Source organism: Antechinus flavipes, chromosome 4, assembly GCF_016432865.1.
Source record: "Antechinus flavipes isolate AdamAnt ecotype Samford, QLD, Australia chromosome 4, AdamAnt_v2, whole genome shotgun sequence".
NCBI lineage: Eukaryota > Metazoa > Chordata > Mammalia > Dasyuromorphia > Dasyuridae > Antechinus > Antechinus flavipes.
Genome location: NC_067401.1, coordinates 112,113,431 through 112,141,015, shown reverse-complemented (window position 1 = coordinate 112,141,015; position 27,585 = coordinate 112,113,431). Strand labels below are relative to the sequence as shown.

The following is a 27,585-nucleotide window of genomic DNA, read 5'->3' as shown; positions in this document are numbered from 1 at the left end:
TTAAAGCCAGTGTAAATGTATAAACTTTTCCCCAAATATCCTGGAAAGTAAGATTATTTTTATAGCCTAATTGATCATCTCTTACACTGAATATGTCCTGTTGACCTTGATGTGATTACTTGTTTATGCATCTTTATATTTTAGTTCGGGGTCAAGAAAATGGACTGGATGGTGCTAAGGCTGGAGGTCCATCTGGAAGAGGCACAGAAAGAGGCCGAAGGGGCCGTGGACGAGGCAGAGGTGAGCATCTTGATAGGTCGGGGAAAAGAAGTTATTTTGCAGTGTTTTGTTTTGCTTTGCTTTGCTTTTTCAAAGGAGTTTGCCTTAATTCTTTTTTTAAAAAGGTGTAAGATCTAATCTCCTTGCCGTCATATTTGAAGTTCTTTGCAAGAATTTGAGGATTGTTGGGTGGGGAACACATTCAAAGCAGTTTTTTTTTTTTTTTGTAGTGGGCATTAATGCTCTTAAATGAGTATCCAATAGATAAGGCAGAAAAGAAGAGGGTGTTGTTTTTTAAGTATTTTATTTTTCCAATTATACAGATAGTTCTTAACATTCATTTTTTAATTTTTTTTGAATTGTCACTTTTTATTTGTAAACCATCATTTCTTGTTTTCTATTAATTTTTCTAGATCTAAGTAGTTTTTCTTAATTTCCCATACATTTAAAAAAATTATTATAGCTTTTTATTTACAAAACATATGCATGGGTAGTTTTATCAACATTGACCCTTACAAAACCTTCTGTTCCAATTTTTCCCCTCCTTCCACTCCCTACCCTAGATGGCAGGTAGTCCAATACATCAACATTGATTTTTGTAAAACTTTTTTCTCCTTCTCCTCTCCCCAAGATAGCAAGCAATTTCTTAGATTAAATATATGCAATCCTTTTAAACACATTTCCACATTTCTCATGTTGTGCCAGAAAAATCAGACCAAACGGGGAAAATTCATGAGAAAAAAACAAACAAACCAAAAGATAAAATTGCTATATTTTGATCCAAATTCATTCTCCATAGTTCTCTCTCTGAATGGGACTGGCATTTTCCAAGTCTACTGAAATTGCCTTGAATCACTGCATTGTTGAGAAAAGCCAAAACTACCAAAGTTGATCATCATGTATCTTCTTATACCGTGTACAATGTTCTCTTAGTTCTACTCACTTCATTTAGCATCAGTTCATGTAAATTTTTCCAGGGTTTTCTGAAATCAACCTCTCATTATTTCATATAGAACAAAAACATTCCATTACCTTTCATATACCATTACTGATAGGCATTCACTTTGCAATTTCTTGCCACTGCAAAAAGAGCTGTTACAGACACTTTTGCACATATGAATCCGTTTCCCTTTTTTTTTTTTTTTTTTTATTATCTCTGGAATACAGATTCATTAGTGAGATTGCTAGATCAAAGGTTATGCAGAGTTTTACAGCCCTTTGACCATAGTTCCAGATTGCTCTCCAGAATGGTTGGATCATTTCACAAGTCTATCAACAATATATTAGTGTTCCTAGTTTTACCACATTTCCTTCAACATTTATCATTCTCTTTTCCTGTCATTTTAGTTAATCTGAGAGGTGTGAAGTGGTATGTCAGAGTTGCTTAATTTGTATTTTCTTTAATCAGTAGTGATTTAGAACACTTTTTCATATGACTCGAAACGGCTTTAATTTCTTCATCTGAAAATTGTCTGTTCATATTTGACCATTTAACAATTGAGAAATAACTTGCATTACAAATTTCAAGTTGTTCTTTATGTTTTAGAAAGGAAGACTATCAGAAACACTGGCTGTAAAAATTGTTTCCCAGCTTCCTGCTTCCTTTTTAATCCTGGCTGTATTAGCTTTGTGCAAAACTTTTAAAATTTAATATAATCAAAATTATCCATTTTGCATTTTGTGATGTTTTCTAGTTTTTCTTTGGCCATAAATTCCTCATTTCTCCACAGATCTGACAAGTAGACTATCCTTTTCTCTATTAATTTGCATGTTATCATCTTTTATGTTTAAATCATGACCCAATTTTGACCTTATCTTTAAAGGATGTTAGATGTTGCTCAATGCCTACTTCTTTCTGCCACATAATTTTCCAATTTTCCCAGCAGTTTTTGTTAAACAGTGAGTTCTTATGCCAGAAGCTTGAGTTTTTGAAGGTTTATCAAATATTAGATTACCATAGTTGTTGACAATTGTGTCTTGTGTACCTAATCTAGTCCCCTGATAAATTACCCTTGTTTCTTAGCCAGTACCAAATAGTTTTGATGATGGCTGCTTGGTAGCATACTTTCAGGTCTGGTCTTTTGCATTTTTTTTTTTTTTTCATTAATTCCCTTGATGTTCTTTTCCTTTTCTTTTTTCCAGCAGAATTGTATTGTTATTTTTTCTATTTCTATAAAGTAACTTTTTTTTTTTGGCATTTTGATTGGTATGGCATTGAATAAGTAGATCTAGGTAGAATTTTTAATCATGTTAGCTCAGCCTAACCATAAACAATTAATATTTTTCAGTTTAGATCTAAGTTTGTGGAAAAAATGTTTTGTAATTTCATTCATATAGTTCCTGGCTTTGTGATGTAGGTAAATTCCCAAATATTTTATATGATCTACAGTTATTTTAAATGGATTTCTCTTGTTATCTCTTGCTGCTGGGCTTTGTTGGTAACATAGGAATGCCAATGATTTATATGGGTTTATTCTATATTCTGCAAGTTTGCTAAAGTTATTGTTTCTAGTAGTTTTTTAATTGATTCCCTAAGTTTCTCTACATAAACTATTATATTACCTGCAAAGAGTGATAGTTTTGCTTCCTTATTACCTATGATACTATCTTCAATTTCTCTCTTACTGCTAAAGCTAACCTTTCTAGTACAATGTTAAATAATAGTGGTGCTAATGGACAACCTTGTTTCACTCTTGATCTTATTAGGAATGCTTCTAGCTTATCCCTGTTACATATCCCTGCTTGCTGATGGTTTTAGTTTGAGGTACTTATTATTTTAAGGCAAACTGGAAAACTCCATTTATTCTTATGCTCTTGAGTGTTTATATTAGGAATGGGTGTTGTATTTTGTCAAATGTTTTTTCTGCATCTATTAAGATAATTATATGATTTCAAGATGAGGTCTTTATCATTTGTAATGCCCGAGCCATATTAACTGGTCCTCTTCATGAAACTATAGAGAGTACATTTTATTAGATTATCCACTTAACATCTGTTATTTCAAATCTGCCTCAATAGTTTATATGGTGTGAGTATATGTTTTAAAGCTTCCCCCTCCCCCTCCATTTTATTTCTAGGTGGCTCTGGGAGGAGGGGAGGACGGTTTTCTGCCCAAGGCATGGGGTAAGTTTCATTAAAAAATAAATTATTAATTTATTAAAATTATTAATTAATCAAAATATTAATTAAAAATAATTATCCTTTATTTTCTATCCTTTTATGTGTTACCATAATGATTAGGATATTGTAATGTCTTAAAACAAACATTCATTGTCCCATTCTAGATTAGGTTAATAATTGAAGAAATCCCAAAATAATATCAAAAGAAATTCCTTCTTAGTTATGCCCCAATTTCCACAAAGAGCATTCCTGAGATAAATAAGAGGAAGGACATGAGATCTACTGCTTTTTTCCCATAAAAAGTGGTTGCTGCTTAGATTGTCTCCTGTTATCCTTCTTGGCAGCTTCAGTTAAATGCAGATGTTTGTTACTTTCCATAAAAGTTTTGTGACGGGCTAGTACCATGTTAGTTTAAATAGGCAGTAAGTGTGAAGTTGAGGCTGAATTACAAAATACTGTGGGCCACTAAGGAAACAACAGACAGCAAGTGGGTTTTGTAAAGTGGAGCCATTCTGCTCTGGAATTGGAATCAGTAGAGTTCAGGAGTCTGTGTCTTCATTATAATGCTCTTTGGTGAACGTTCTTAGAGACTCGAGAATCTTTTCACTCTTGACTCCTCTTTTTTAGAACCTTTAACCCAGCTGATTATGCAGAACCAACCAACACCGATGAAAATTATGGAAATAGTAGTGGCAATACGTGGAACAATACTGGCAGTTTTGAGCCAGATGATGGGACGAGTGAGTTATCCTTCTTTATGTTGTTATCCTCTGGGAATCTTGGGCACTAATCTTTTTGAGTTACAGAAAAATGTAGAAAAAATATTTGGGATAAGTGATAGGATTGGTTCTAGAATTCATTATTTGGATTTCTAAAATGCATTTGAGTGTTCATTGGACAACTCTGTTTTTGAGAAGAGTGAATAGCATATTTAAATTGCTGTCTACTGAAGCCCTAATCTAAAGCTCTACTGCCAGTTTGCTTTGTAGCACCAAGGCAAAAAAACCCTTCACTCCTTTTTCTATAAGGGATTCTGAGCAACATGCAGACAAGGAAGAGATTTTCAGCACTCGCTCTTCTCTGCAGATACTCTTTTGAGTGATAAAGCATTAAGGGGCCTTTACCCAGGGTACATGTTTGTTCTCCTGAACCAGTTTTGGTACCTGTCTGCAGAGTGGATATGTATGTAAAAGCAGATGCTAAGTTTGAATGACACTAACAAGATAAGGGTTTTTTGGTGGTTTTTTTTTTTTTTTTTTTTTTTTTTACTTTGGTTTTAAGAGGTGGGGAAGAGAGGTATGTGGGTGTGTGTTTTAAATATAATCTGGTCTCCTGGTTCTGAGTTCCTTTTACTTTTGAATCTATCCTTTGCTTGGATGAGTAGTGTTCCAATATGAAAACCTGCTGTTATCATTTTTCTATTGATGGGAGATGTTTGGATTCTAGTACCTTGAAAGACCACAAATTCATTACTATTCCCTTCAAATCTAAATGGGGTTAATCTCTGGGATTTTGGAAGCTTCTTGGCCTGAACCAAAGTGCTCATCCAAAAGATATTCCTTTAATTTTTCTCTGCTTTTCCCATATACTCGGCTGCTATTTCTTACGAGCCTACTTTGCCTCATTGAATGGAGGCTGAAGTTGATATTGGCCAGATAGATCCCTAGAATTAATTCCCTTTATGCCTGACCGTTCTGCCATGAAATGTCCTGTTCCTATTTTAACTTTCCATGTTGTAAAGTAGCCAAATCTTCATTCTTCTGAGGTCCTTTGAGAGATAGAGGTGGCTGGTTTGGGTCTTTTTAATATGACTGTTGAAAGTAATGTTTTTGATCACTAATTTGATATTTAGCCCATTGGTTTTTTCTGTCTTAATTGACAGAGCAAAGGGTAAACTTATAAAAAAAAATTTTCTTTCGGTTAAAAAGAGGAATCAAATGCAGGATCTCAGCCTTAAATTGTAAACAGCAAATATATCTTCAACAAGAAACTGGCTGGCAAAGTACAATTTTTCTATCTGCTAGAGTGGGAAAGTGGGGGGTTGACTCGGGAGACTAGATTTGGAGATCCTATAATATGTAGTTGAATGAAATTGCATGTGATGTTACCATCCATCATTCTGTTAATGTCAAAGCTCCAGGTATAGATTCATGCATTTTCCATCACTGTTAATTCATGATACGAACTCTCATGCATGATACATTTTTGTGTTTCCATTTAAAAACAACTTCTAGCATCCTTTCTCAATTTAGAATTAGGGGGAAAAATATCTACCCCCAAATATCCACAGGTACAGTGGGAGTTGTGTAGTGGGGGCAAACGTTCTCATTCATAAGCAAAATTTCACTGGTTGTTTTTTCTTTTCTTTTCTTTTTTGTTTCAGGACTTGATTTCATGGGGGTTGAGGGGTCAAATTATCCCCGAAAATTTGAGACTGCTCCTGGTATGATACATCCAGGCGCCTAACTGCCCCGGATATTATTTTTATAGCTTTTTATAAACTGAAATATCTGTGGATATGTCACTTATTTCTTGTTGTTTCTGTCTTTCTCAGATTTTTTTCACTTAGTGAATATTTGATGTTTGCTTTCTATGTTTTCTGTTGATGGGAAGGAAACCATAATTCTTTGTCAGTGTCTCAACTCCCACTGTTCCTTAGTTCTCTCCACACAGTTCTGTTCTAAAACCACCTGCTTCCATGACCTTGCGGTTCATATGTAACAGTATCAGTCTTGAATTCTTCCCTGCCCACCAAAGTCACCAGAAAATTTTCTGCCAGCTAGTCTCCTTATGGTTTGTCCCAGGTTAGAGTAGAAATTTGAAGGAGAAGAAAGAGGAGGAAGGGAAGAGGAAGTTGTGTTTCCAGAAGGAGATTAGGATATAGTTTTCTGCTTTGGTAGGTTAAAGTTGGACCTCTGTTCTGATCAAAGAACATCTGTTCTCTTGTTGGACAGTTTTTAGATGTTGCTGAAAAAGTTCTTGTATCAGATAATCTTCCTGTTGGAAGTAACAAATTTTTTAGTATTTGTTGAATATTGAGAAAATTTCAGTTGGAAGTTCGAAGTGTCACATGAATGCTTTCCTTCAGAGACTAAAACATGTAGAGCCTACAGGCTTTATTTCTAACAATCTTTCTCTTTTGTGAGAAATCTAACTTTGTTGATTGAGTAAGTTAGGGTGGTGCTTTGAGAGAGTGAGGGAATTCTTTTTCTCCCTCACCTTTCTCCCTTACCTATGGAAGGTACCATATAATTCTTTTAGTTAACTCTTAGAGTATAGTAGAATTCATCTAATTTTTAAAAACACCTCTCCACTCCCAAATCTTTTGAGAATAGATATGAAGAGAAGATGATAGAGATACAGAAGAGATGGAAGATATAGATGCATCTTCTTGTGCTTTAGTCTTTTCTCCCACAAACTCCCATTACCTCAAACCCAGTGTTTGTTTTTTAAATTAGTCAATAGAGGGGGTTCTTAGGGAGGAGCTAGAGATTCCCAGGTTGAACTGAGAGAAATACAATGAAAACCAAGGAATAAAGGGGTTTTGGGGTTTTGTTTTTGTATTGTCCTTTCCTTTCCTTCCCTTCCCTTCCCTTCACCCTCTTCCCCACTCAAGAGATAAACCTGTTCTGAATGCATAGGAGTTTGAAATTGTGGCTTTTACTCCTGACTTTAGTGATCTGTCTCTTTCCACAGTATAGCTTTTGGAGGCATTAGATCTTTTATTTTTAGTTTCTAGCTGAGTTAGTTTTGGATATGTTCTTACTATGAAATTAAGTAAGTGGCAGGTAATAACTATTTGCATTTCTTTAGAGCTTTTTTCCTCATAACAATACTGTGAGGGAGTTAGTTTAAAGTAATATCCCTATTTTACAGATGAGGAAAGGAAAACTCATTGAGGTCATATGACCATGATATCACTGGGAGTTTTGGAATTAGGATATAAACTCAGGTCTCTTCTGACTTCCAAATCCAGCACTTTTTACTTCAATACCCTACCCTCTATTCACCTTCCCATCCTTCTTTCACTGTTTTGTCATGAACCATCATCAAAACCAATTTTTTTTTTAACTGTGCTCTTAAATCACTGTTGCCATCTCTCTTCAGATCACCTGGGATTTTTTTTTCCTTATCCCAGTTAAGTAAGCTCAGTTGCATGCTCTTGTTTATGTTGCCTTTTACCATCCTATTATATGACCTGGTAAATTCTACCAGGCCAGAGGACTGAGTTTCTATAAAGGATATTGCCTAGTGGGGGGTGGGGTGGATGGTTGTTTTTTGTGCCTGCTGCTGAACTGATTGTAGAAGGCAATGGTGATGAATGTGAAGTCATAATCCCAGTAAAATCTTATATTCAGAGATGCCACTTTGGGGGAGGGTCTAGTTCATGATTTTGTACTTGGGAATTTTTTCTGTCCACTAGACCTTATCACTTTTTTGCCTGAAAAATATTTTAGAATTGTTTCTTAAGTGTGTCTTACTTCATGGTGTTTTAAGTCACTTCTCAATTCTTCCCTTTGTTCTTAGGTGCATGGAGGACTGCAACAGAGGAATGGGGTACCGAAGATTGGAATGAAGATGTAAGTATTCCTAAAAATTCTCTTATACTGAATGCTCAAGGGTAGAAGTTGTTTGGGCTTCCACTTACCAGTAATAGTCTAAATCTTTGCAACCCATGGACAACTTCAGGATATTGACCTGTAAACATTTCAGGTGGCACATGAAGACATCCCTAGAGATAAGTAAGATTCAAAGAAGTCACATTGTGGAAAGGGCTACAAGATATAGGTTCTACCATATAATTATATGTACATGCATAACTATGACAGCATACTATAAAACTTATTGCCAGGAAAGTGACAAGTCCAGGGTAATGTTGGAAATGGAATTCTGGCAGAATTAAATTATATATAACGACTCCTGAGACTCAGTATAACCAGTATTCTTATGCCATGACCTTATGAAGTCATACTTTCATTTCATAGTCACGTTAAATACTTACTCCTTGTCTAACTCCATAATAGGCTATATATGAGGCGAAGGAAGTAGGAGAGATGATGATGAATCCTTATTCTCAAGTGGATAATTTAGTTGATCTTTTGGCCTCTTTCTTTTTGTGTTTAATATTGCTAGACTCCATTAGCATACCTATCTCAAACTGCAGTGACATAAAGTTACATATAAAAGAAGGTTTCTGGAATTACTTAGGTAAATGTTACTTGAGTTGAAATAACTTTATCCCTGCTCTGAACTGAAACTTTAATGCTTTGAACCTCATGGTTGATTTCTAAGAATGAGTCCCTTTTTTTTTTTTTTTTTTTAAGTAATTGTTGCTCATGTTCCTATTTGTGAAACCTTTACTTTACTTTACTTCATGGCCAAGGAAATGTCACTGTCAAATACCTTCCTTAATTCTGCTTTTTATAATGAAAACAGCCAGATTATCTAATTGTAGAAACTATTGGTCAGTGGTACAGTGAAAAGAATGCTGAATTTGGAGTCAGTAGGATCCGAATTTGAATGCCAGTTGTGCTTTTTACTGTGTGGCTTCACCTCTCAGTCCTGGTTTCATCTTCTGGTGGATTAGATGCAACTCTATCCCCTCTTGAAATTCTAAATTTATGATCCTATGAACTTTTGATCATTTATTCTGTTATTCCTCAACTAAACATTTATTATGAATGAAATCAAAGTATATAGGTGGAAGAAGCTTATCTATTTAATCTCTTTTCCTTAATTTCAGACTAAAGTACCTCAAATCTATTGAAAGCTGTTTGGTTTATTAAGGGTCTAGACAGCTCAGGTTTTTTTAACTTTGAGACTAAATTACTTTTTCCCTGCATCTCATTGAATGTGGCCTACTTGGAACTGATAATGACTCACTCCTTAATCTCCATTCCAGCTTTCTGAGACCAAGATCTTCACTGCCTCTAATGTGTCTTCAGTGCCTCTGCCTGCAGAAAATGTGACAATCACTGCTGGTCAGAGGTAAAAAAAAATGTATAATAAACTTTGTCTTAGGGGCTCGAGGGGACTTTGGGGACAGATTTTGAATAAGTCTCTTTTTTCCTGTACTTTTAGGAACTTTATAAGTAGTTTAAGTGATTGTTATATTAGTCGTATAACCCAAAAACACTAGCTTTTATTAATGTGTAAATCCTAGCCTTACATCCACTTCAGAATTCTAATAAATATGTTTCTTATGTAACTGTCTCTTGTTTTCTGTGCCTTTGTACAGGCTGACTCTCTTCTCACATACTCCTTTTGGAAGCCATAATTCCCTTTAAAACTCAGCTTATTTACTATCTTTTACACATGGCCTTTGCTAATTTTTTTCATATTAATAGTACAGGATCCTATTTGATTAGAGACCAGTTTTTTATCTTTGCTCCATTTCTATACCTGAGTAGTAGAAAAATAGACCCTAGAAACTTCTTACTCTCTTAACTACTTCTTGAAGGGTCAGGAATAATTGAAGGGTTCCCCTACTTATCATGCTGAGCTGGGAGAAAGTACTTCCTGATGCAGGCTGTGATATGGTGCTCTGCTTTGAGCTTCTGATTTTCTTTTGAAATTGTTAAGTTCTGCTTTTTATTCAGTTTAACTTTCAATATTCCTGTCATTAAGTAAGGCTTATCATACTTACAATCTACCTAAACTTAATTTCTTTCAAAGTAAGTGATGCTATTATTGGAATTCAAGTGAAGATTTTCCCATACCGTTCTGAATTTTGAAAATTTGGTAGGCTATCCATTTACTTTATAATGCTGAGTTTAGTCTCGTCAGTCTTCTATGGTTTCGGACCTCCGTAGGTATTCATTGATCACTGTCATTCCCTGTCCTCCAGAATAGCCAAAGTTAAGCTAATAGATCCTAAGGTTGGTTTTGGTGTGGCACTTCTGTTTAGCAGTTCTCATTGTTCCTTGAACCAACCTCGTCACCTCTTGGATTTGCTATTCTATTCTTTGACATGTAATGGCTGTCCAGAGATGATGAAAAGTATGATGTTAGAGAGATATAAAACTAATTTTTGAAAGAACCTCTTATGCTTTAAATTCAATGAGTTTTAAGTTTTTATGTATTGTTGATAAAATGTATTCAAACTTTTGGGTGAAATTGCCAAATTTTAGCAAGTTTAGGTCTACTTGTGAAGCTACCATATCAAACCAAGACAAAGTGCTCATTCATCAAATTTATGCTAAAACAAAGCTTTAAAAAAACTTTAACATTCATTTCACTTGGTGGATTTGTAGTATTCTCTCAAGCTGTAAAGTGAATAGAGTTTACTGCCGCTTATATTTACTTTATGTGCTGGTTGCTTCAGAACTGCCTGTGTACTGTTGTATTCTCCATAGAAGAATATAGACTTCAGATTCAGTTTTTTTTATCTGATATGCCTTTTACCACTTATGTTGCTGTAACTAAGCAAAGGTTATTAGGGAATACTTGGAAGTTTCTGCCTTTGTTTTTCAAATGCTATTCCTGTCTTTGCTAGGATCGACCTTGCTGTGTTACTAGGGAAGACGCCTTCTTCAATGGAGAATGAATCAACCAATCTGGATCCATCTCAGGCTCCTTCCCTGGCCCAGCCTCTGGTGTTCAGCAATTCAAAGCAGAACACCATATCACAGCCTGCATCAGGAAGCACCTTCTCCCATCACAGCATGGTAAGTAGAGGGAACCCTTCACTTACTCCTGTTCCATTCCCTTCAAGTAGTTAGAAATTAAGAAGTTTCTGGTTTCTGTTTTTCTGCTTCTCAGGTATAGAAATGGAGCAGAGCTAACTATAGGCAAAATGTTGGTCTCTACTCAAATGTTGGGTCCTGTATTAAGTTTGAAATAATTAATGATATGATATACTTTAAGAAGGAGAAAAAAGTTGCTTCAGATCAAATTGTGAACAAACCTTTTTTTCCTTCTTTATATGCTTGATGAGATTACATGTTTGAGAGGCAACAGGATTTTTTTTCATAATGGAGGCAGAAATTGCATTTTTATAAACCAAAACCTTCAATTTATACACTGTGTACCATATGGCTTGGTTCAAAAAAATCTTAGGTAGTTAAAAATTAAACCAAAAAATGATACCCTGTGCTAGAGACTAAAGCAGGTGTCTTTGATAATAAATTCATCAAATATTGAGGCAAATAATTCTGGGAGTCTGAGAGGAGGGAGGGATGGTTAAAATTTAGAGAATCTTTGTGCTAAAAGGTTTCTTGGAGATATCTAGTCCATCCTTTCCATTTTATCAGGTGATCACATGGAATCAAAGCTTAATGACTTGTCCAAGGTCACAGAGCTAATTAAGCATCAGAGCTAGGGCTAGGTTCATTCCTAATACTCTTTCCCTAATGGGGGCAGAATAGTACAAGAGGATATTTAGGAGAGGGAAGATAGTATCCTGGGCCATGATTGAGTATTTTGTCCAAAATCATGTTAGCTTGTCCTTAATCTTGTTCCACACATTAAACCTTAATATAATAAAGTCCAAGGACTTACTAGAGCTGAGAATAATTGCATTTGGAGCTGAATCCTGTTATACCTAGAATCAAAACTGTTTTATTCTAAATATTATTTATTATTCTGATCCTAAAAGGCTTAGTTTTTTGGTTGTCAAAGATAAGTGCTAGAGAAATTCTTAATGGTATTAACCTATGATATTTTCCATTAATATAACTTCAGCTTCACATTCTACATGTTTTGTATTAGATTAAGGGTATTTTGCTTGATTCCCTCCCTTATTCAGATTAAAAAATGGTTCTATATGTTACTTCATGCTTCATAGCCTCCTAAAGAGAACTATAAGTTTAATTCATAATTGGATTATCAACTCCCTGAGGTCAACATGTGGTATAGGATGAATATTGGATCTGGAGTCAGAGGATCTCAGTTGAAATTCTGGCATTGCTTCTTACCTATTTGACTAAAGCTTGCTTTAGATCTCCAAACCTAATTTTCCTCATCTGTAAAGTGAGGGGGGTTGACTTAAGATCCATTCCAGTTTTAAATTTCTGATCTTATTTGGTGTTATTTAAATTTTATAATTTCACTAGGATCTTATGTAGTGATATATTTACTATTGATTGAATTACATTGATTTTTTATAAATTCTATTTCAGTGTTGGCTTGTTTTAAAAATCAGCTTTACAGTTCTACTATTTTCATTTAATTATGATATGGTATGTTGGATAATGAAATATTGTGAAGCATTTGTCTTGTATCTTGTTCTAGGTTAGTTCTTTATAATTCTCTTAATAGGAGATTATTTTTCAATAATTCCTTAATTTTGACTAGAACTTCTGTTATTTGTTTATTTTTGCTATTCTTGGTAGAGATTGAGGTAGGGTAAGAGAAATTGTAAGTGAGCTGCAGCCTAATAAATTCTGGGTGGCATGTGGTGAATAATGCTAAAGGAAGTTTGGGATAAATTTCCTTCCCTAGAAATCTTTTAGAATAAATGAGACAACTTGATTGTCTGGAATGGATTGAAGGCAGCTTTATCTGGGCATAATCAGTAGACTAGTTCTTTTATCCACATGGCAACAATAAATTTTGAAGTATAAGCTTGGACAGCTGATAAGACTTGGACTCGGGCATCTATTCTGTTGTAAAAACATTTGATCACATCTATTACTGAAGCCATAAGATTTGACTTACCAGTGTAGAGTTCATGATCTCTTCATCTCATCTATTTAGGGGCAGAGAGGAGAAACTCTCAAGATGTCCTTTTTGGCTTCTTGTGAAAAAACTAAAAGTGGAAATGAGTCTTGCATTGTTGGCTAAAATGGTATTTTATTTTCAGTTATTTGTGGTTTTCTTGTCCCTCATTATCATGGATAATCAAGTTGGTTGTTTTATAAAAACAGCCATTGACATTTTTCCCTGCAGGAGGTATGAAGGTATAATATAGGCTTGACTCATCTGGCCTATGTCACTCTAAGCTAGTAATTCCATGTGAATTCCTTAGTGAACTTCTGTGATTCTGTCTTGATCTGCAGGTGAGCATGCTAGGAAAGGGGTTTGGTGATGTCGGCGAAGCTAAAGGTGGTAGCACCACAGGCTCCCAATTCTTGGAGCAGTTCAAGACAGCCCAGGCTTTGGCCCAGTTGGCAGCTCAGCACTCTCAGTCGGGTGGGAGCACCACCACTTCCTCTTGGGACATGGGCTCTACAACACAATCCCCATCGCTGGTGCAGTATGGTAAGGGAAGACAGGAGGTTATAGTCATTATTGTTAGAATGTTGCTGCCATTGGGTAGGTAGAGATGTATGGTGGGGTGATGAAAGGGGCAGCCAAATGACTCATTTCCCACATTAATTTTCCCTTTCCCAGATAGATTGAGCCCAGGCAGTTGGGGAATTACAGGAATTTATGAGGCTATAAATCTTAATTTTATCTGATTCAATGGATTCCTATATCCTGGCCTGGAGGCCCTGCATTGACCAGGAGATTTCACAGAATTTCTTCTGGTTCACCTGGGTTGATTGTGAAAAGGAAATATTTCCAACTTTGAACAGTTCAGAACCAGGGGTAGGACTATTTCTGACTTGACAAAAGAATCGGCCCCAAGGAGCTTCTCTGTTTTATATCTCTGCCCTAGAATGATGATGGTGCCAATCAGAATGGAACCAACCTCTTGGTCTGCATTGAAAAAGTGCTGATTACCCCTTAAGCACAATTTAGGATTCTAGACAAGTTTTCTTAGAATTTGTTCTGTAGCCTTTGCATGGTCTTACACATATACATCAATTTTTCTCCATCAGATTTGAAGAACCCAAGTGATTCAACAGTCCACAGCCCATTCACAAAGCGTCAGGCCTTCACCCCATCTTCAGCCATGATGGAGGTGTTCCTGCAGGAAAAGCCACCTGCAGTGACCACCTCCACAGCTGCACCTCCGACCCCTTCCTCTCCATTGCCGAGCAAGTCCACCTCAGCTCCACAGATGTCCCCGGGCTCATCAGACAACCAGTCCTCCAGCCCCCAGCCCGCTCAGCAGAAACTGAAGCAGCAAAAGAAAAAGGCCTCTTTGACTTCAAAGGTACTTTGGATTATGGGACTTGGCATAGTTTTATATGGGCCTTTTAAGGTAGATAGAGGTGTTGAGGGATGAGACACCCTAACAGTGTTTGAGGGTCTCCAGGGCGGTGTTGCAGGTACAGAGAAAGAATTTGCAGTCCCAGTCTCCAAGTTAAGTTGGCCAAAAAAAAAAAAAGTTTATTTTGATACTTAAGAATTTTTAGTGGGCTAGATTCCTGATTCTAATAGCAAAGCATTGAAAGACAGAGCACAGCTTTATCCTGTCTTCTATAGCTTAAGGCTAGGGAATACATGTTGACTTTGTGACTCCAGGCTAAGGAGCAATCTCCAGATGACTTAAGGGTGGTGATTATCCTCGGACTTTCCTGAGGCTAGCAGCTAAGGAGGGGTCAGAATCAGGAGAGTTTTCTGAGATAGATTCCTATTCCAGAAGATTCAGGGCTTCCTAACCCAGCCCCCACCTAAAGATCTGGGGGCCAAAGAATCCTATTACATCATTGGCACTCACTTAATGCAAATTGTGTTCAAAAGTCACAGAAGACTTGGTTACATCCTTAACTTGTTGCCTTCATTTGATATTTTTATTTAAATTTTATCAATTTTTTTTACATTGCCTTTGTTTTCCCTCCCTCCCTGATTCCTTTCCTAGAGAGTCATCCTTTATAACTAAGGGAAAGAGAAAAACAAACAAAATTTTCCACACATCAACAAACTCTGAAATTAGGAACAACATTTCACAGCTATGATTTCCAACTGCAGAGAAGAGAGGGAAGGACATTCTTTAATCTCTTCTTTAGCGATTGGTTATTGTTATTATCATTTGGTTATTATCATTTCCCAGCATTCACTTTGGTGTTCCTCCATTTGTAATATAATCTTTGTGCATATTATTTTCCTATTCTGTTTACTTTGTTTTGTATTAAGTTACAAGACTTCCCAAAATTGTCATTATTTGTTATATTTGTTGCTTATTAATTGCACAGTAAAATTTCCTAATATTTGTGTACCATAATTTACTTACCCATCCCTAATTAATAAACATCTACTTTGATTCTAGTTTTTGATAACATAAAAGGTGCTGATATAAATGTTTTGCTTTATGCTGAACAGTGGGAGCTACCTGAGGGTGTAATTAGTAGAAATCTGGAATAAAGAATCAGGAAGATTGGATTTTAGATCTGGTCTCAAGCAGTACTTGAACAAATTACATACTCTCTGGAAGCCTCCAAAATTTTCTTATCTGGAAAAAAAAGATAATAACATCAACCTCACAGAATTATAATTAGGATCAAATGAGATAACATATATAATGTTCTTTTTAAATTCTAAAGAGGGGTGTGTGTGTGTGTGTGTGTGTGTGTGTGTGTGTGTGTGTGTGTGTGTGTGTGTGTTTGTGAGTGTTAGCTATCATTATTTTAATCCTTACTCTTAGATGAAAAGATATAGGATGTTTTAATCATTTGATTATCAGTCCCAAAGTATTTTCCAGAATTATTGGACTAATTTACAGTTACATATCTTTTAATTTGGTAATATGTAACAGTGAGATCTTTAAAAACTATAAAGTTATAAAAAGGTTAAATCTCACATCCCCCTTCCTGTCTTTCTATAGATTCCTGCTCTGGCAGTGGAGATGCCTGGCTCAGCGGATATCTCAGGGCTAAACCTGCAGTTTGGGGCATTACAGTTTGGGTCAGAGCCTGTTCTCTCAGAGTATGAGTCCACTCCTACCACGAGCGCCTCCTCAAGTCAGACTCCAAGCAGTCTCTACACCAGCACTGCAAGGTACAATATAAAGCTGCCTGCTGTCTTGTGGTTTAGGTTCATGTCACTTTTGAGACTATTGATCCAAAACTAGCCTGAATCTGTTTCATTTAGGGAAGGAAAAATTAAGGATAAGTTTTCTATCAGAAATTAGAGGGACTTTTGTATTTTATTGTTGATTTTCTTATGTTCGTGGTGCTTTAAATCAACACTATCAGGATCATTTGTTATTTTCTTTAAGGAAGTAGTAATTAATATGTGCCTGTTTGACTCCTGGTAAGTGTGCAGACTTAATGCAGATGATATGTTAAGTAGGCTTCAGAACACGAGAAAAGCTTGCTGTCAGTGGCTTTTTAAAAGCATCTGGTGGAAGGAAAGGGACCTGTATGTGCCAAAATATTTGTGGCAGCCCTGTTTGTAGTGGCTAGAAGCTGGAAAATGAATGGATGCCCATCAATTGGAGAATGGTTGAGTAAATTGTGGTATATGAACGTTATGGAATATTATTGTTCTGTAAGGAATGACCAGCAGGATGAATACAGAGAGGACTGGCGAGACTTACATGAACTGATGCTAAGTGAAATGAGCAGAACCAGGAGATCATTATATACCTCAACAATGATATTGTTTGAGGATGTATTCTGATGGAAGTGGATCTCTTCGATAAAGAGAGCTAATTCAGTTTCAATTGATCAAAGATGGACAGAAGCAGCTACACCCAAAGAAAGAACACTGGGAGATGAATGTAAACTGCTTGCATTTTTGTTTTTCTTCCCGGATTATTTATACCTTCTGAATTCAATTCTCCCTGTGCAACAAGAAAACTGTTCAGTTCTGCACACGTATATTGTATCCAGGATATACTGTAATCTATTCAACATGTAAAGGAAAGCATCTGGTGGTATGGGGATTAGGACCCTGCATCTAAAACCATGAAGACCTGAATACAAATTCATACTCAAGAAGACACTTGCTGTGTGTCCCTGGGGAAGTTCCTTAACCTGTACCTCGATTTCCTCAACCTACCTCAAACAGCACCTTCATTACAGGATTGCCTGTTGGATTGTAGGGCCTATATAAGTGCTTATTCCCTTCCCCATTTAAGTGCTATTTTAAGTGGGTATGTGGGGAAGGGGGTTAATGTAAGCTACATACATGATAAATATGGATAGATGCCAGTACAGTTGCATAATGTAAGTGACATAAAATATGTGAATAAAGAGATCGGGGGGAAAAGAGTTGGGTGAAGCTAGTGTGCTCCAGAAGAAACAAGTAGATTCCTTCCTGGATTTTTTCATAGACTTCATGGAGAGTGGTTAGCATATATAACAGAAAACCTTAAAGTTATATGAGCTTGTCTTCCTGAAGCCATTCACTCTACAGGTGTGAAAAGACTCCTTCCCCCAGTGGTTAGCAGCAACTTGACTATTCAACTTTGGAGGCCTAAAGTGAGGAATGAAGTTGAATAAAATATTGGGCAAAATGAGGCTCCTGGGAAATGAAACTAGATCATCTCAAGGATGCCCTTTCAGTGGCATTTAAAGTTATATTATTCAGTGTTTGTTGAATTAATGGAGTCTTGAGGAAGTGATCTTGAACTTGTTGGCTTAAGTTGAGTAATAGAAGATGAATCCACTGTTTAGGGTTCACAATCTGGGATTCATTGGGGTATCCATGTTGGATAGCACTATTGCCATTCAGATTCTTCATGGCTTTTTCATTTTTCCTAAAATGTGTGAAAACTAAAGATCTGGAAGAGCTTATCTCCTCAAGGAGCAGAGAGGCAAAACAGATAGATACTTTATCTTCTCTGGTAACAGCTATTAAGCGAACAGGAAGTGATTTGATATTGAAAGTGCTTCTGCTTGATGTAATTAGAACCAGATGTGTATAAATAAGAGGGAGGTAAATTTCAGCTGGATGACTACTTGTCAAGGAACTTGCAAGACTATAGTATAGTACTTTGCAGGTTGAAGACATAGTTGATGGAATGGATTTATAACTCGGATCTTCCTTAGTTTAAATCATAATTATAAGATTTATGTGACCCTGAACAAGTCACTTAAATTCCGTCAGCCTCAGTTTCTTCATTTGTTTAAAAAAAAAAAAAGAATAATAGCATTTAATCTGTGTGGTTTTAAAGATCAAAGGAGATAAAGTGTAACTTTGCAAACCACAAAAAAACTGCATAAATGATAGTGAGATTGTAGAAGTTTCTATGTAGCTTTACAATTTGAACTTTTGACATATAAGGTCCTTTTTAATTTTTAAATAAATAATATTTATTATTATTTTTACCTTTAGTGACTCCTTTGTGCCTTCTACTCAAAGTTCTAGTCGGGTTTTCTGAATTATATTGTCTGTACCACTGGTATTGTAGACATATGTTGTATCCAAGTGATGGCCAGGAGGCAGTGGTGGAGATTTAGATTTGGTAACTTGGTGGTACAGGATTTCTTTATTGTGATTGAATTGACCCTGTATCTTAGTAGGATCCTTCCTGACAATCCTGATCTATTAGTAAGTTTCATCTATTCCACACATGATTGTGTGTTTCTCTGTTTATCCCACATAGTGAGTCTTCATCCACAATTTCATCCAACCAGAGTCAGGAGTCTGGCTATCAGAGCGGCCCAATTCAGTCGACAACCTATACCTCCCAAAACAGTGCTCAGGGCCCGCTCTATGAACAGAGATCCACACAGACTCGGCGGTACCCCAACTCCATCTCCTCGTCTCCTCAGAAGGACCTGACTCAGGCAAAGGTAGGTTGATTAGAAGCTCCTGGGAGGTGGTTGGGAGAACAAGGGGACAAAATCCCTCATGGTTCAACATTTCACTTTGCCACAAATGCTGCAGAGGGTCCTTGGGGAGCACCTGGGCAGAAGCAGGAAAGGAGAGCACGTTTCTGCGATTGGGCCAAGCCCAGCTGACTGTTCTCTTGGCACCAAAGAATCATTCTCCCTGGAGGAATAAATGTAAAGATCCCAGCTGATGGAGCAGGGTTTGTGTCTAGTCCAGTGCCTGCCCCATCTCATTGGGATATCTGATTGCTAGAATGCTAGGTGCATACCAGTAGACCTCATCTGGCTTTGCCTCATGGCCAGTTGGGGGGGACAGTGTATGCAAGAGGAAATGTGGAGTGACTGCCAGATCTACAGGCTGCCAAATTAATGGCTTGGCTGAACTGCATTACTTCCATAGACATTCCCCCTAAGGATCATTGATCTGGGTCTGTAAGTCTTTCCAGCATCTTTTTAGGGCTCTGGGTTTCCTTAGTAGATTGGGGGCTATCACCTGCTATCCTTTAATGCACATATATCTTATCCTCTAAGACTCCCATGAATTTCTTTTTTTTTTGGGTGTGGGGAGTGTTAATCCTTCAATTTAAATTATTTAAATACAGTCAATTTCCTCTGAATTTTTTGAAGAAAAGGCTTGCTGATAGAGAATAAGCCTGGGCAAATACTAACAGGCTCTACTCACTCAGATCTATCTATTTTTTGCTCCAGAATGGCTTCAGCTCTGTGCAGGCCACACAGTTACAGACCACACAATCTGTTGAAGGTGAGTGTTCTCCAGTTTTCTTTCTAAAGGTATTTTGTTTTATTTTGTAACCTCTATTCTAGTATCTATATGATGAACATATCTCAAACTAGACTTCACAAAACTATTAGAAAGCTATCCATGAAAAAGAGTTTTTATCAGCAGACATAGCAGATCAGACAGCCCATCTGTTTTGCTGTCCATATATGTATATGCATATAATATGTATATGTCCCATCATTACAGAAAACCATTAGATACTGATGAAGAATGGTATAAAAGACTAAAATTTCTTGTTCGTATAGAATTAGTCTTTAAGCATAACCAGTGCTACCATGTAATACATAATCAATTGATTATCAGTTTTAACAAAGGAATTTAAAAGGATCAGAATTTGTTTCCATTAATGTTTTTTTTTTTAAAAAAACTATGCTTTATGCAAAAATGTGAATAAAATCAAAGAATTTGAAGGGAAGAGAATGTGAAAATGTCCAAGATGGACAGTAAAAGTAAACATCCACTTCAGAAATGAAAGAAATACACATACGATAAATGTTTTATTCAATTTGCCTTCTGGTGATTCTGACACATAGTGTATTAATGATACAAATTTTTTTTAAAAATGACTTCATTTGGTGTAATACTAGTAGATTTTTATAATTTTTTTATTTACAAATATTTTTAAATGTTGACTGGAAGGGTTCTTCATAAATCTTATTTAAAATGCAAATTTTTTTTCATTGTAAAATATCTGCAAATCATTTTAGTACATAATAACATTGCAGTCTATTGAAAAAATTCCAAGTCAGTGGTCAGGAGTTTGTCTTTCTTATGTTCTGACTTACTGATCTTGGCAAGAACTAAATATTTCTTTGCCTTAGTTTTTTTGCAGTGGAGATAATGATACCTTCCCCTTATAAAGATGATACGAAAATAATAACTTTCCAGATATTTGGAGTAGCTTTTTTTTTTTTTCCTGAGGCAGTTGGGGTTAAGTGATTTATCCATGGTTACACAGCTAAGAAGTATTAAGTGTCTGAGGACAGATTTGAACTCAGGTCCTCCTGACTTCAGGGCTGGTGCTCTATCCACTGCTCCATCTAGATGCCTCTTAATAATTGGAGTTTTTAAAGAAAAATAGATTCTATTGAAATCAAAGTGAACTGTTATTACTAATCTTATTTGCTTATAATTGAGGCAGTTTTGAATATTGGCTACGTCTTTACTCTTTCCTGCTTTTCCCTTCAGGGCTTCTAAAATTGCAATTTTCTTTTCTTTACTCCTCCTTTCTTCTTAGGTGCTACTGGCCCTGCGGTGAAATCGGACTCACCCTCTGCTCCCAGCATCCCCCCTCTCAATGACACAGTATCTGCAGCTTCCTTGCTGACCACAGCCAATCAGCACTCATCCGCATTGGGTGGCTTGAGCCACAGTGAGGAGCTTCCAAATACTACCACCACTCAACACAGCAGGTGAGTGAATGGGGATGCTGCTAATTACTGTAGTCCGTCCTCTGGGATCCTTGTTTGACATTCAACAGGTGTATTTAAATGGCTGGCATGTGGAGTATTTGATTTGAAGACAGGAAGAGTTTCAGATACTACCTTAAACATCTACTCCAAGGATCTTGTTAAGCTCAAATGAAAATAGTCTATAGAAGGCCAGAGTTCTGGAGAAGTATACATACTTAAAATAAGGTGTTAACTCAGTGGAATTGATGAGATGATTGTTCTCTAGTTCACACATATTCAATATGCTGAAATGATGTAATTGTATTAAGGTATATAAGGGCTAAGAGGGACTGGAAATGAGGCATTCTATCTTTTAGCAGTTTCATGGTGGTTCTCCTGCCTTCTGCACTCCTCCACTGAGGTCCTCCCGAAAGCTATTCCGAACATTAGTCTGTTTTGTAACATTCTGAAAATCCTAAAATTATGTAAATCAGTGATTGTTGCCATTATTATTTCTATAGGTTTCTGTAGTCCTGATGGCTTTGATGTAATCAGATGACTTAAGAACATTGGAGATAAAAAAGTGTTTCTTTCATTTTTCAGCAACTAATTGTTTTACTGATCTCTTCAAATGGAATAATTGGTAGCCCTCTCGTTTTCTTCTTTCCTTCCCTCTTCCCCTTCCCCCCCTTTTCATGATACCTTGTCTGATTTTGAATCCCAAGAAGAAATAGATGGTTGAAGTCCTTTGGCTAAAAATATTTTCTCTTTCCCTGTATCTTTCTAGCACATTATCTACCCAACAGAATACACTTTCGTCGTCATCATCTTCTGGGCGCACTTCAACATCAACTCTTTTGGTGAGTGCAAGTTGATGCTATAGATGGAGGACAAGGCTTCCTTATATTTATCATCTATTAGGAGAAAACTCTTCATTCCCCACATATACATGCTTATTTTGTGACCTTAGTCAACTCCTATGAAATAAAAATGGTCAAAAACCAAAACATTAAGATACGAAATTAATTGGGGGGGGGGTGGAGGGCTAATACATAAATATGTGTATAAAAACAGGTATTTTATCTATAATAAGCATTAAATAAATGCATGTGAAACTAAATAGGCCAATTAGTCCCACATCAGATTTCCATATTTCTATATTGAAGGTTTCTTCAGGATAACAAATTTACAAATTTTCTTAAGGGTTTAGGAGACTACAAGAGAATAGAAGTGATAGAATGATGGAAAGTGAAGTGAGGGGGTGAGAGAATAGAACCTGATAATAATTTGAGTGGTGTACCAATGATTTGAACCTCAACCATGGACATTTATAAGTTAGTGTTGTGATTGTTGAATTGTTTCAGTGGTGTGGACTCTTTGTGTGGACCCATTTGGGGTTTTCTTGACAGAGGTGTCATTTCCAACTCATTTTATAGATGAGGAAAATAAGGTGAACAAGGTTAAGTGAATTGTCCAAGGTCTAGCAACTACTAAGTGTCTGAGGCCAGATTTGCAGTCTGGGAGATGAGTCTTCCTGACTTTAGGCCCAGCTCTCTATCCTGTGCCACTGAGCTATATAATATAGTTGTTCTAATAACTTTGGGTGGCTCCCAAAATTTCTAAAAGCATTGTTATCCCTTTTTTTGGACTGAACTTACGATTTTATTGGTACAGGGAATTCTCTCTACAAGTGCAGATGGATACCTTTTCTTGAAGTTAGTTGTTTATAGTCTTGAGAAGTTAAGTCATAAGGTCATAGTGTCACAGGTAGATACCCCAGAGATTATATGACCTTATGATTCATTATAGTCTCAAGTGGTTACTACCATTATATAATGCCTTCCTTTTCTCTTGGCCTGGCATTATATTAATTACATCTATATCTGAACAATTAAAATGGAGGCCAGATTTGGAATGTCTGCTAACTGAATCTTATCAGTTTTTTATAGCATTTCACTGAAGGTAGCCTGCTCAGAAATACTAATAAAAAATAGGAAGGGCAGTGATTTTAATACAACTTCATTTTTGGACTGCTAAACAGAAATTTTAGGATCCTTAGGTTCCCTAGAGAGAAAGATTTGAGTAGATATTTCAGGAATGCCTTTCAAATATCCTTTTTCAATCTATTCTGGAACTTAACTAGTAGGATTGAGGTCTGAAGTGGTTAATTAAGTTGCTTGGTAGCAAAGCTGACCTTCTGATGCCTATGCCTAGTGCTTGCTACTGTTTAACCCTTCAGTTGGGCTAAATTTGCTAGGAATTTGAATTTATTGGGAATCTAAAACTCCCAACCGTTGTTATGTTTGGCAAGCCTAAGTAATTATTAGCTTCTTAAGAACAGGAACTGTTTTTTTCTCTTTTTTTGCATTCTCAGTGCTTGGAATAGTCCCTGGCATATACTAAGTGCTTAATAAACATTGATTCACTGACTAAATTTAAGATACTGGGCTTTAAGATCCTTTTGCTATTTTTGTGATTATAAAGATAGTTTTCTTTTCTGTACCTTAAGGTCAAAGGTCCATAGTATTTAGAGTTCTAAAGGATTAATGACTTTCTCTAATCCAACCTCCTCATTTTATAAATAAGGAAACTTAGCCCCAAAGTGGTTAAGGAATTTGGCCCAAGGTCATGCTAGTTAAAGAATTAGGATTTCAGAAAAAATTAATTTAAAAATTGGAAGGAACCTCAGCAGGCATCTTGTCTTAGACAGAGGAGAGAGACGAATCCCTAACAGAACGCAACTAACTGAGGGTTGTTTGGCTTCAGCTTGAAGACAGTAGAGAGGGAAACCTAGCATGTCTCAAGGTAGCTTTTTCTACTTAACAGGTAGCTCTGATTGTTAGTAAGTTTTTCCTGAAATTAATTCTAAATTTGGTGATGTATTTTGTAATTTCTGCCTGGTTTTGCCATCTGAGGCCAAAACAAACAAATCTAATCCCCCTCCACATGACAGCCCTTCATATATTTCAGTTTGAACTCAGATTTTCTGATCAGATCTGTGCTTTTTCCATTAAATCATGGTAATTTTTAATGGAATTCCCAGTTATTCTTGTATCTGAATGGGCATTTCGTTTCTAACCTGAAGACAACTATTTTTCATGTGATGGGATAACCTAGCACTTTGTATTCCAGGACTCTCTTGGATATGAACAATGTTTTATGGATGCCACATTCTCATCTTCTGGTCTTTGTCTGGTGGAGTTAATTATTTGGGCAAAGGCAGTTTTTCAAATCCCTGGCTTAGATTGTGGTATAATGAAAGCAAGAATAATTTGGTGATCAGAAGATCTGAATTAAAATTCCTGTTGATGTCTTATTGTGTGTGGCCTGAGGTTAAGTTTTTTTTTTTTTTTACCTCTCATCACTTTATCTTCAAATTATCATGATATTTAGAAGCTTAAAAGAATTTGTTTACATGAGTTATTATTAGATCCTTTCTTTCCCATTCCCATTGTCTCTTGTTAGAGGAGAAAGGAACAAAAAGGGAAGCCATAATGCTGTGACTGTAATATTGTCCATCAGGAATGATATCTTAAGGTCTTAATGTTACTTAATTTAGCATAGCTTTTCAGTACCTTGTATGATGTTTCCATATTGATTGTGTCAGTTTCCTCTTCTGTTTTTTGGAGGAATGGGTCTCAGCTAGAATGGTTTGAAAAACCTGCTAGCTAGAGGTTTTGTTCCCCTTCCTATATTGGCATAGAACACTCTTGTAATCTCCCAGCTCTTCTGACCAGAGTTCATTGCTTGGTTAGTAGCAAGATCTTGGACTTTTTACCTAATGTGAAAACTTCTGTTCCCTTCTTCCCTGTCTCTTGTTTGTAGCACACAAGCGTTGAAAGTGAGGCGAGTCTCCATTCTTCCTCCAGCACTTTCTCTACTGCATCCAGCACAGTCTCGGCGCCTCCCCCTGTGGTCAGCGTCTCATCCAGCCTAAATAGTGGCAGCAGTCTAGGCCTCAGCCTGGGCAGTAACTCCACCGTCACCGCCTCAACCAGAAGTTCAGTTGCCACAACTTCAGGTAACCCTACTTGGGAAGTGGGTGGTAAGTCTTCAGGGTAAAGAGGAAAAGGAATGGTTATTTATCATATTAGAAGTGTCCTCTCTCTTTCAGGAAAAGCTCCCCCCAACCTTCCTCCTGGGGTCCCACCGTTGTTGCCTAATCCATATATCATGGCTCCAGGGCTGTTACATGCCTACCCGGTAAGTGGGATTTGAGGGATATCTCTGAAAAGTAAGATGGTCCTTCTCCTTGTCTCTTTCCTTTTGCTTTTTGACTCTGCACAGAGTGAATATGAGTTAGTTGGAACCACATATAAACTAGGGAGTTTAATTTTTGGGATTTTACAGCATAAAACAAGGAAGAAAAATGGGGTCTAGTCAAACTATCCCATCATCCATACTTGGAGTGGGTCTTTAGTAGTTTGAATATAAATTTGGTATCTTTTTCAATTTCTCTGGAGAAAGTTATTTTCCTCTCATGTCTTTAGAACACTTCAGGGTAAACTTGGGATTCAGTTTTTCAGGATTCTTTGCTATGGTTGTTGACTCTAAACTTAATGGAAGGCTTTACAGATGCATTTTCCTGACTTTAAGGATGTTAAAGCTTCCTCCAGTGGGGAAAAAAACAAACAAACCCAAAACAAAAACTTAGTACCAACTCAGAGAAAGCTTTCAGGAGAGAGATCTTAAGCCAGATTTTGAAAAAGATGGATAAAAATTGATGAGTGGATTTTTTGCACAAATTACCTTGGGCCTTTTGTTTTTTTCCCCTTTAAAAATGGAAGAAACCCAATGTGTTCTTTTCTGGTCTTCTAAAGGTACTTTTGTATAGAGGGTAGAAGGGACTTTCTCTTTAGAAGCTGGCTGTTGGGTTCTCTTGACTTGTTTTCCTTGGTCTATTCTTACCATATTTGAGTATGGTATAGGAAGGATTTAGTGACCAACCTTCCCTCATCACAGATATTTCTGTATCTTTCAGCCACAAGTGTATGGTTATGACGACTTGCAGATGCTTCAGACAAGATTCCCCTTGGTGAGTATGTGGGATAGAATCATGACAAAAGAAGCTGTTTAGAGAGGCTGAGAATTGGGGGAAGAGGTAATTTCTTAATGTAATAAAAATCAAAATTATGTGTCAAGTTGGAACCTCTACCTGACAATCCTCAGTGCTCACTTAAGCACTTTCTTATGGACCTTAGGGTACCTTACTTTTCCCCTGGCAAACCCAGAGAACAGTATCTGTTTGTTCAAGAGAATAATCTTGACCGTGACTTTTGAAGAGAGGATTTCAGCAGGGATGGGAGATAAATCAGGACAAAAAACACTTGTAGGTACTTAGGCAACTTAAATGGGCACTCCCGTAGACCTTGCCTGACTCTGCCAATAGTCAAGCAGGGGGGACAGTGTGTGCCAGAGAAAACAGAGCTTATGTGATCTATGGCCAGCACTATTGGTGGCTGGCTATACGCATTACTCTTAACATTTTTGTTTCTAACCTATTGAGGATCACTACAATGGGGACTAAGGTATGGATTTTCAACCTCCTTGTTCTGTTTTCTAGGATTACTACAGCATCCCATTCCCTACACCTACTACTCCGTTGACCGGGAGGGATGGTAGCCTGGCCAGCAACCCTTACTCTGGTAGGACTGGGTTGGGGCTGAACGTGATGTTGGAGCTTATGGAACTCTTCTTTGGGCTGTTTTGTCAGCAGCAAGAAGGGTTTGGAAAAAATATTAGATGTTAACTTTTGGCTCCTAGTGGAACAGGCTTTGTTGTTGAGGCTTCTTCCCAGCTTTTTCTGTTATATCTGTGACTCTAATGTTTACCAGCTTTTCTGAGAAAATACTTTGAACCTCACTTTCTATTCTTAAATTTCTTGAGTTCATTTTTCCTTCTTGTCCTCGTTTTGGTGGCAGTCTTGTTACCTGTTAAAAATCCATTTTCCCTGGCCTCTTTTTTCTGGTCTGTTATCTTGGCATTCAAGCTTAGAAGTCTGAGTGTGATCATTAGCTGAGTGATACAGAAAAGTTGCTTAATCTCTGAGCTTTATTATTGTCTTTATGTAGAAGAGTCTTTCCCTACTGGTGACAGGGCTAAGTCTCCATAGAGAATACATGTAATGTGCTTTGTAGTCATGAAGGGCTGTGTGAATGTAGCTTTTATGATTCTATCCTTCATCCCCTTCATTGACCTCTTATCTTAAATAAAAGTATGTTTTAAACAAAAGTGTGTTGTGCACTAAAGAGGAAAGGGAAATTAGCTTCTCTGAGACACAGGTAATCGATAATTCATTGTAGGCAAATACCTAGAGAACAAGTGCTGAGATAACCACATTTTCAGAATGGTGAAAGAAGACTTGAATTGGCAGTGTAGCAGAAGAGAGCTGTGCAGAATTTTGAGGAAGGTACCTTGGGAGGTCCCTTACTCTTGCCCAGTATAC

At 36.8% G+C, this 27,585-nt stretch overlaps 1 protein-coding gene and 2 non-coding genes across 21 annotated transcripts in view; all 3 read left to right on the top strand.

The window, feature by feature from the left end:
• UBAP2L (ubiquitin associated protein 2 like) overlaps nucleotides 1-27,585 on the top strand; it is a 47,048-nt gene that overhangs the window by 10,553 nt on the left and 8,910 nt on the right. For 10 of the 19 annotated variants that reach the window (XM_051993951.1, XM_051993948.1, XM_051993943.1 and 7 more), the window contains exons 6-23: nucleotides 145-240; nucleotides 3,297-3,342; nucleotides 3,967-4,079; nucleotides 5,723-5,782; nucleotides 7,867-7,919; nucleotides 9,242-9,327; nucleotides 10,835-11,006; nucleotides 13,338-13,539; nucleotides 14,103-14,380; nucleotides 15,992-16,164; nucleotides 18,719-18,908; nucleotides 19,656-19,710; nucleotides 20,987-21,161; nucleotides 21,928-22,000; nucleotides 24,966-25,161; nucleotides 25,255-25,343; nucleotides 26,122-26,175; nucleotides 26,704-26,785. In XM_051993951.1, the coding sequence (XP_051849911.1) occupies nucleotides 145-240; nucleotides 3,297-3,342; nucleotides 3,967-4,079; nucleotides 5,723-5,782; nucleotides 7,867-7,919; nucleotides 9,242-9,327; nucleotides 10,835-11,006; nucleotides 13,338-13,539; nucleotides 14,103-14,380; nucleotides 15,992-16,164; nucleotides 18,719-18,908; nucleotides 19,656-19,710; nucleotides 20,987-21,161; nucleotides 21,928-22,000; nucleotides 24,966-25,161; nucleotides 25,255-25,343; nucleotides 26,122-26,175; nucleotides 26,704-26,785 (2,193 nt within the window). The remainder of the gene's footprint in view (nucleotides 1-144; nucleotides 241-3,296; nucleotides 3,343-3,966; nucleotides 4,080-5,722; nucleotides 5,783-7,866; nucleotides 7,920-9,241; nucleotides 9,328-10,834; nucleotides 11,007-13,337; nucleotides 13,540-14,102; nucleotides 14,381-15,991; nucleotides 16,165-18,718; nucleotides 18,909-19,655; nucleotides 19,711-20,986; nucleotides 21,162-21,927; nucleotides 22,001-24,965; nucleotides 25,162-25,254; nucleotides 25,344-26,121; nucleotides 26,176-26,703; nucleotides 26,786-27,585) is intronic. The other 9 variants (XM_051993958.1, XM_051993955.1, XM_051993957.1 and 6 more) reach the window with 1 other exon arrangement.
• On the top strand, nucleotides 19,209-19,349 carry LOC127563644 (small nucleolar RNA SNORA58). The gene has a single exon (XR_007954083.1). It is a non-coding gene; the product is annotated as a small nucleolar RNA SNORA58 (small nucleolar RNA).
• Nucleotides 26,493-26,627, top strand: LOC127563643 (small nucleolar RNA SNORA58). Its single transcript, XR_007954082.1, has one exon. It is a non-coding gene; the product is annotated as a small nucleolar RNA SNORA58 (small nucleolar RNA).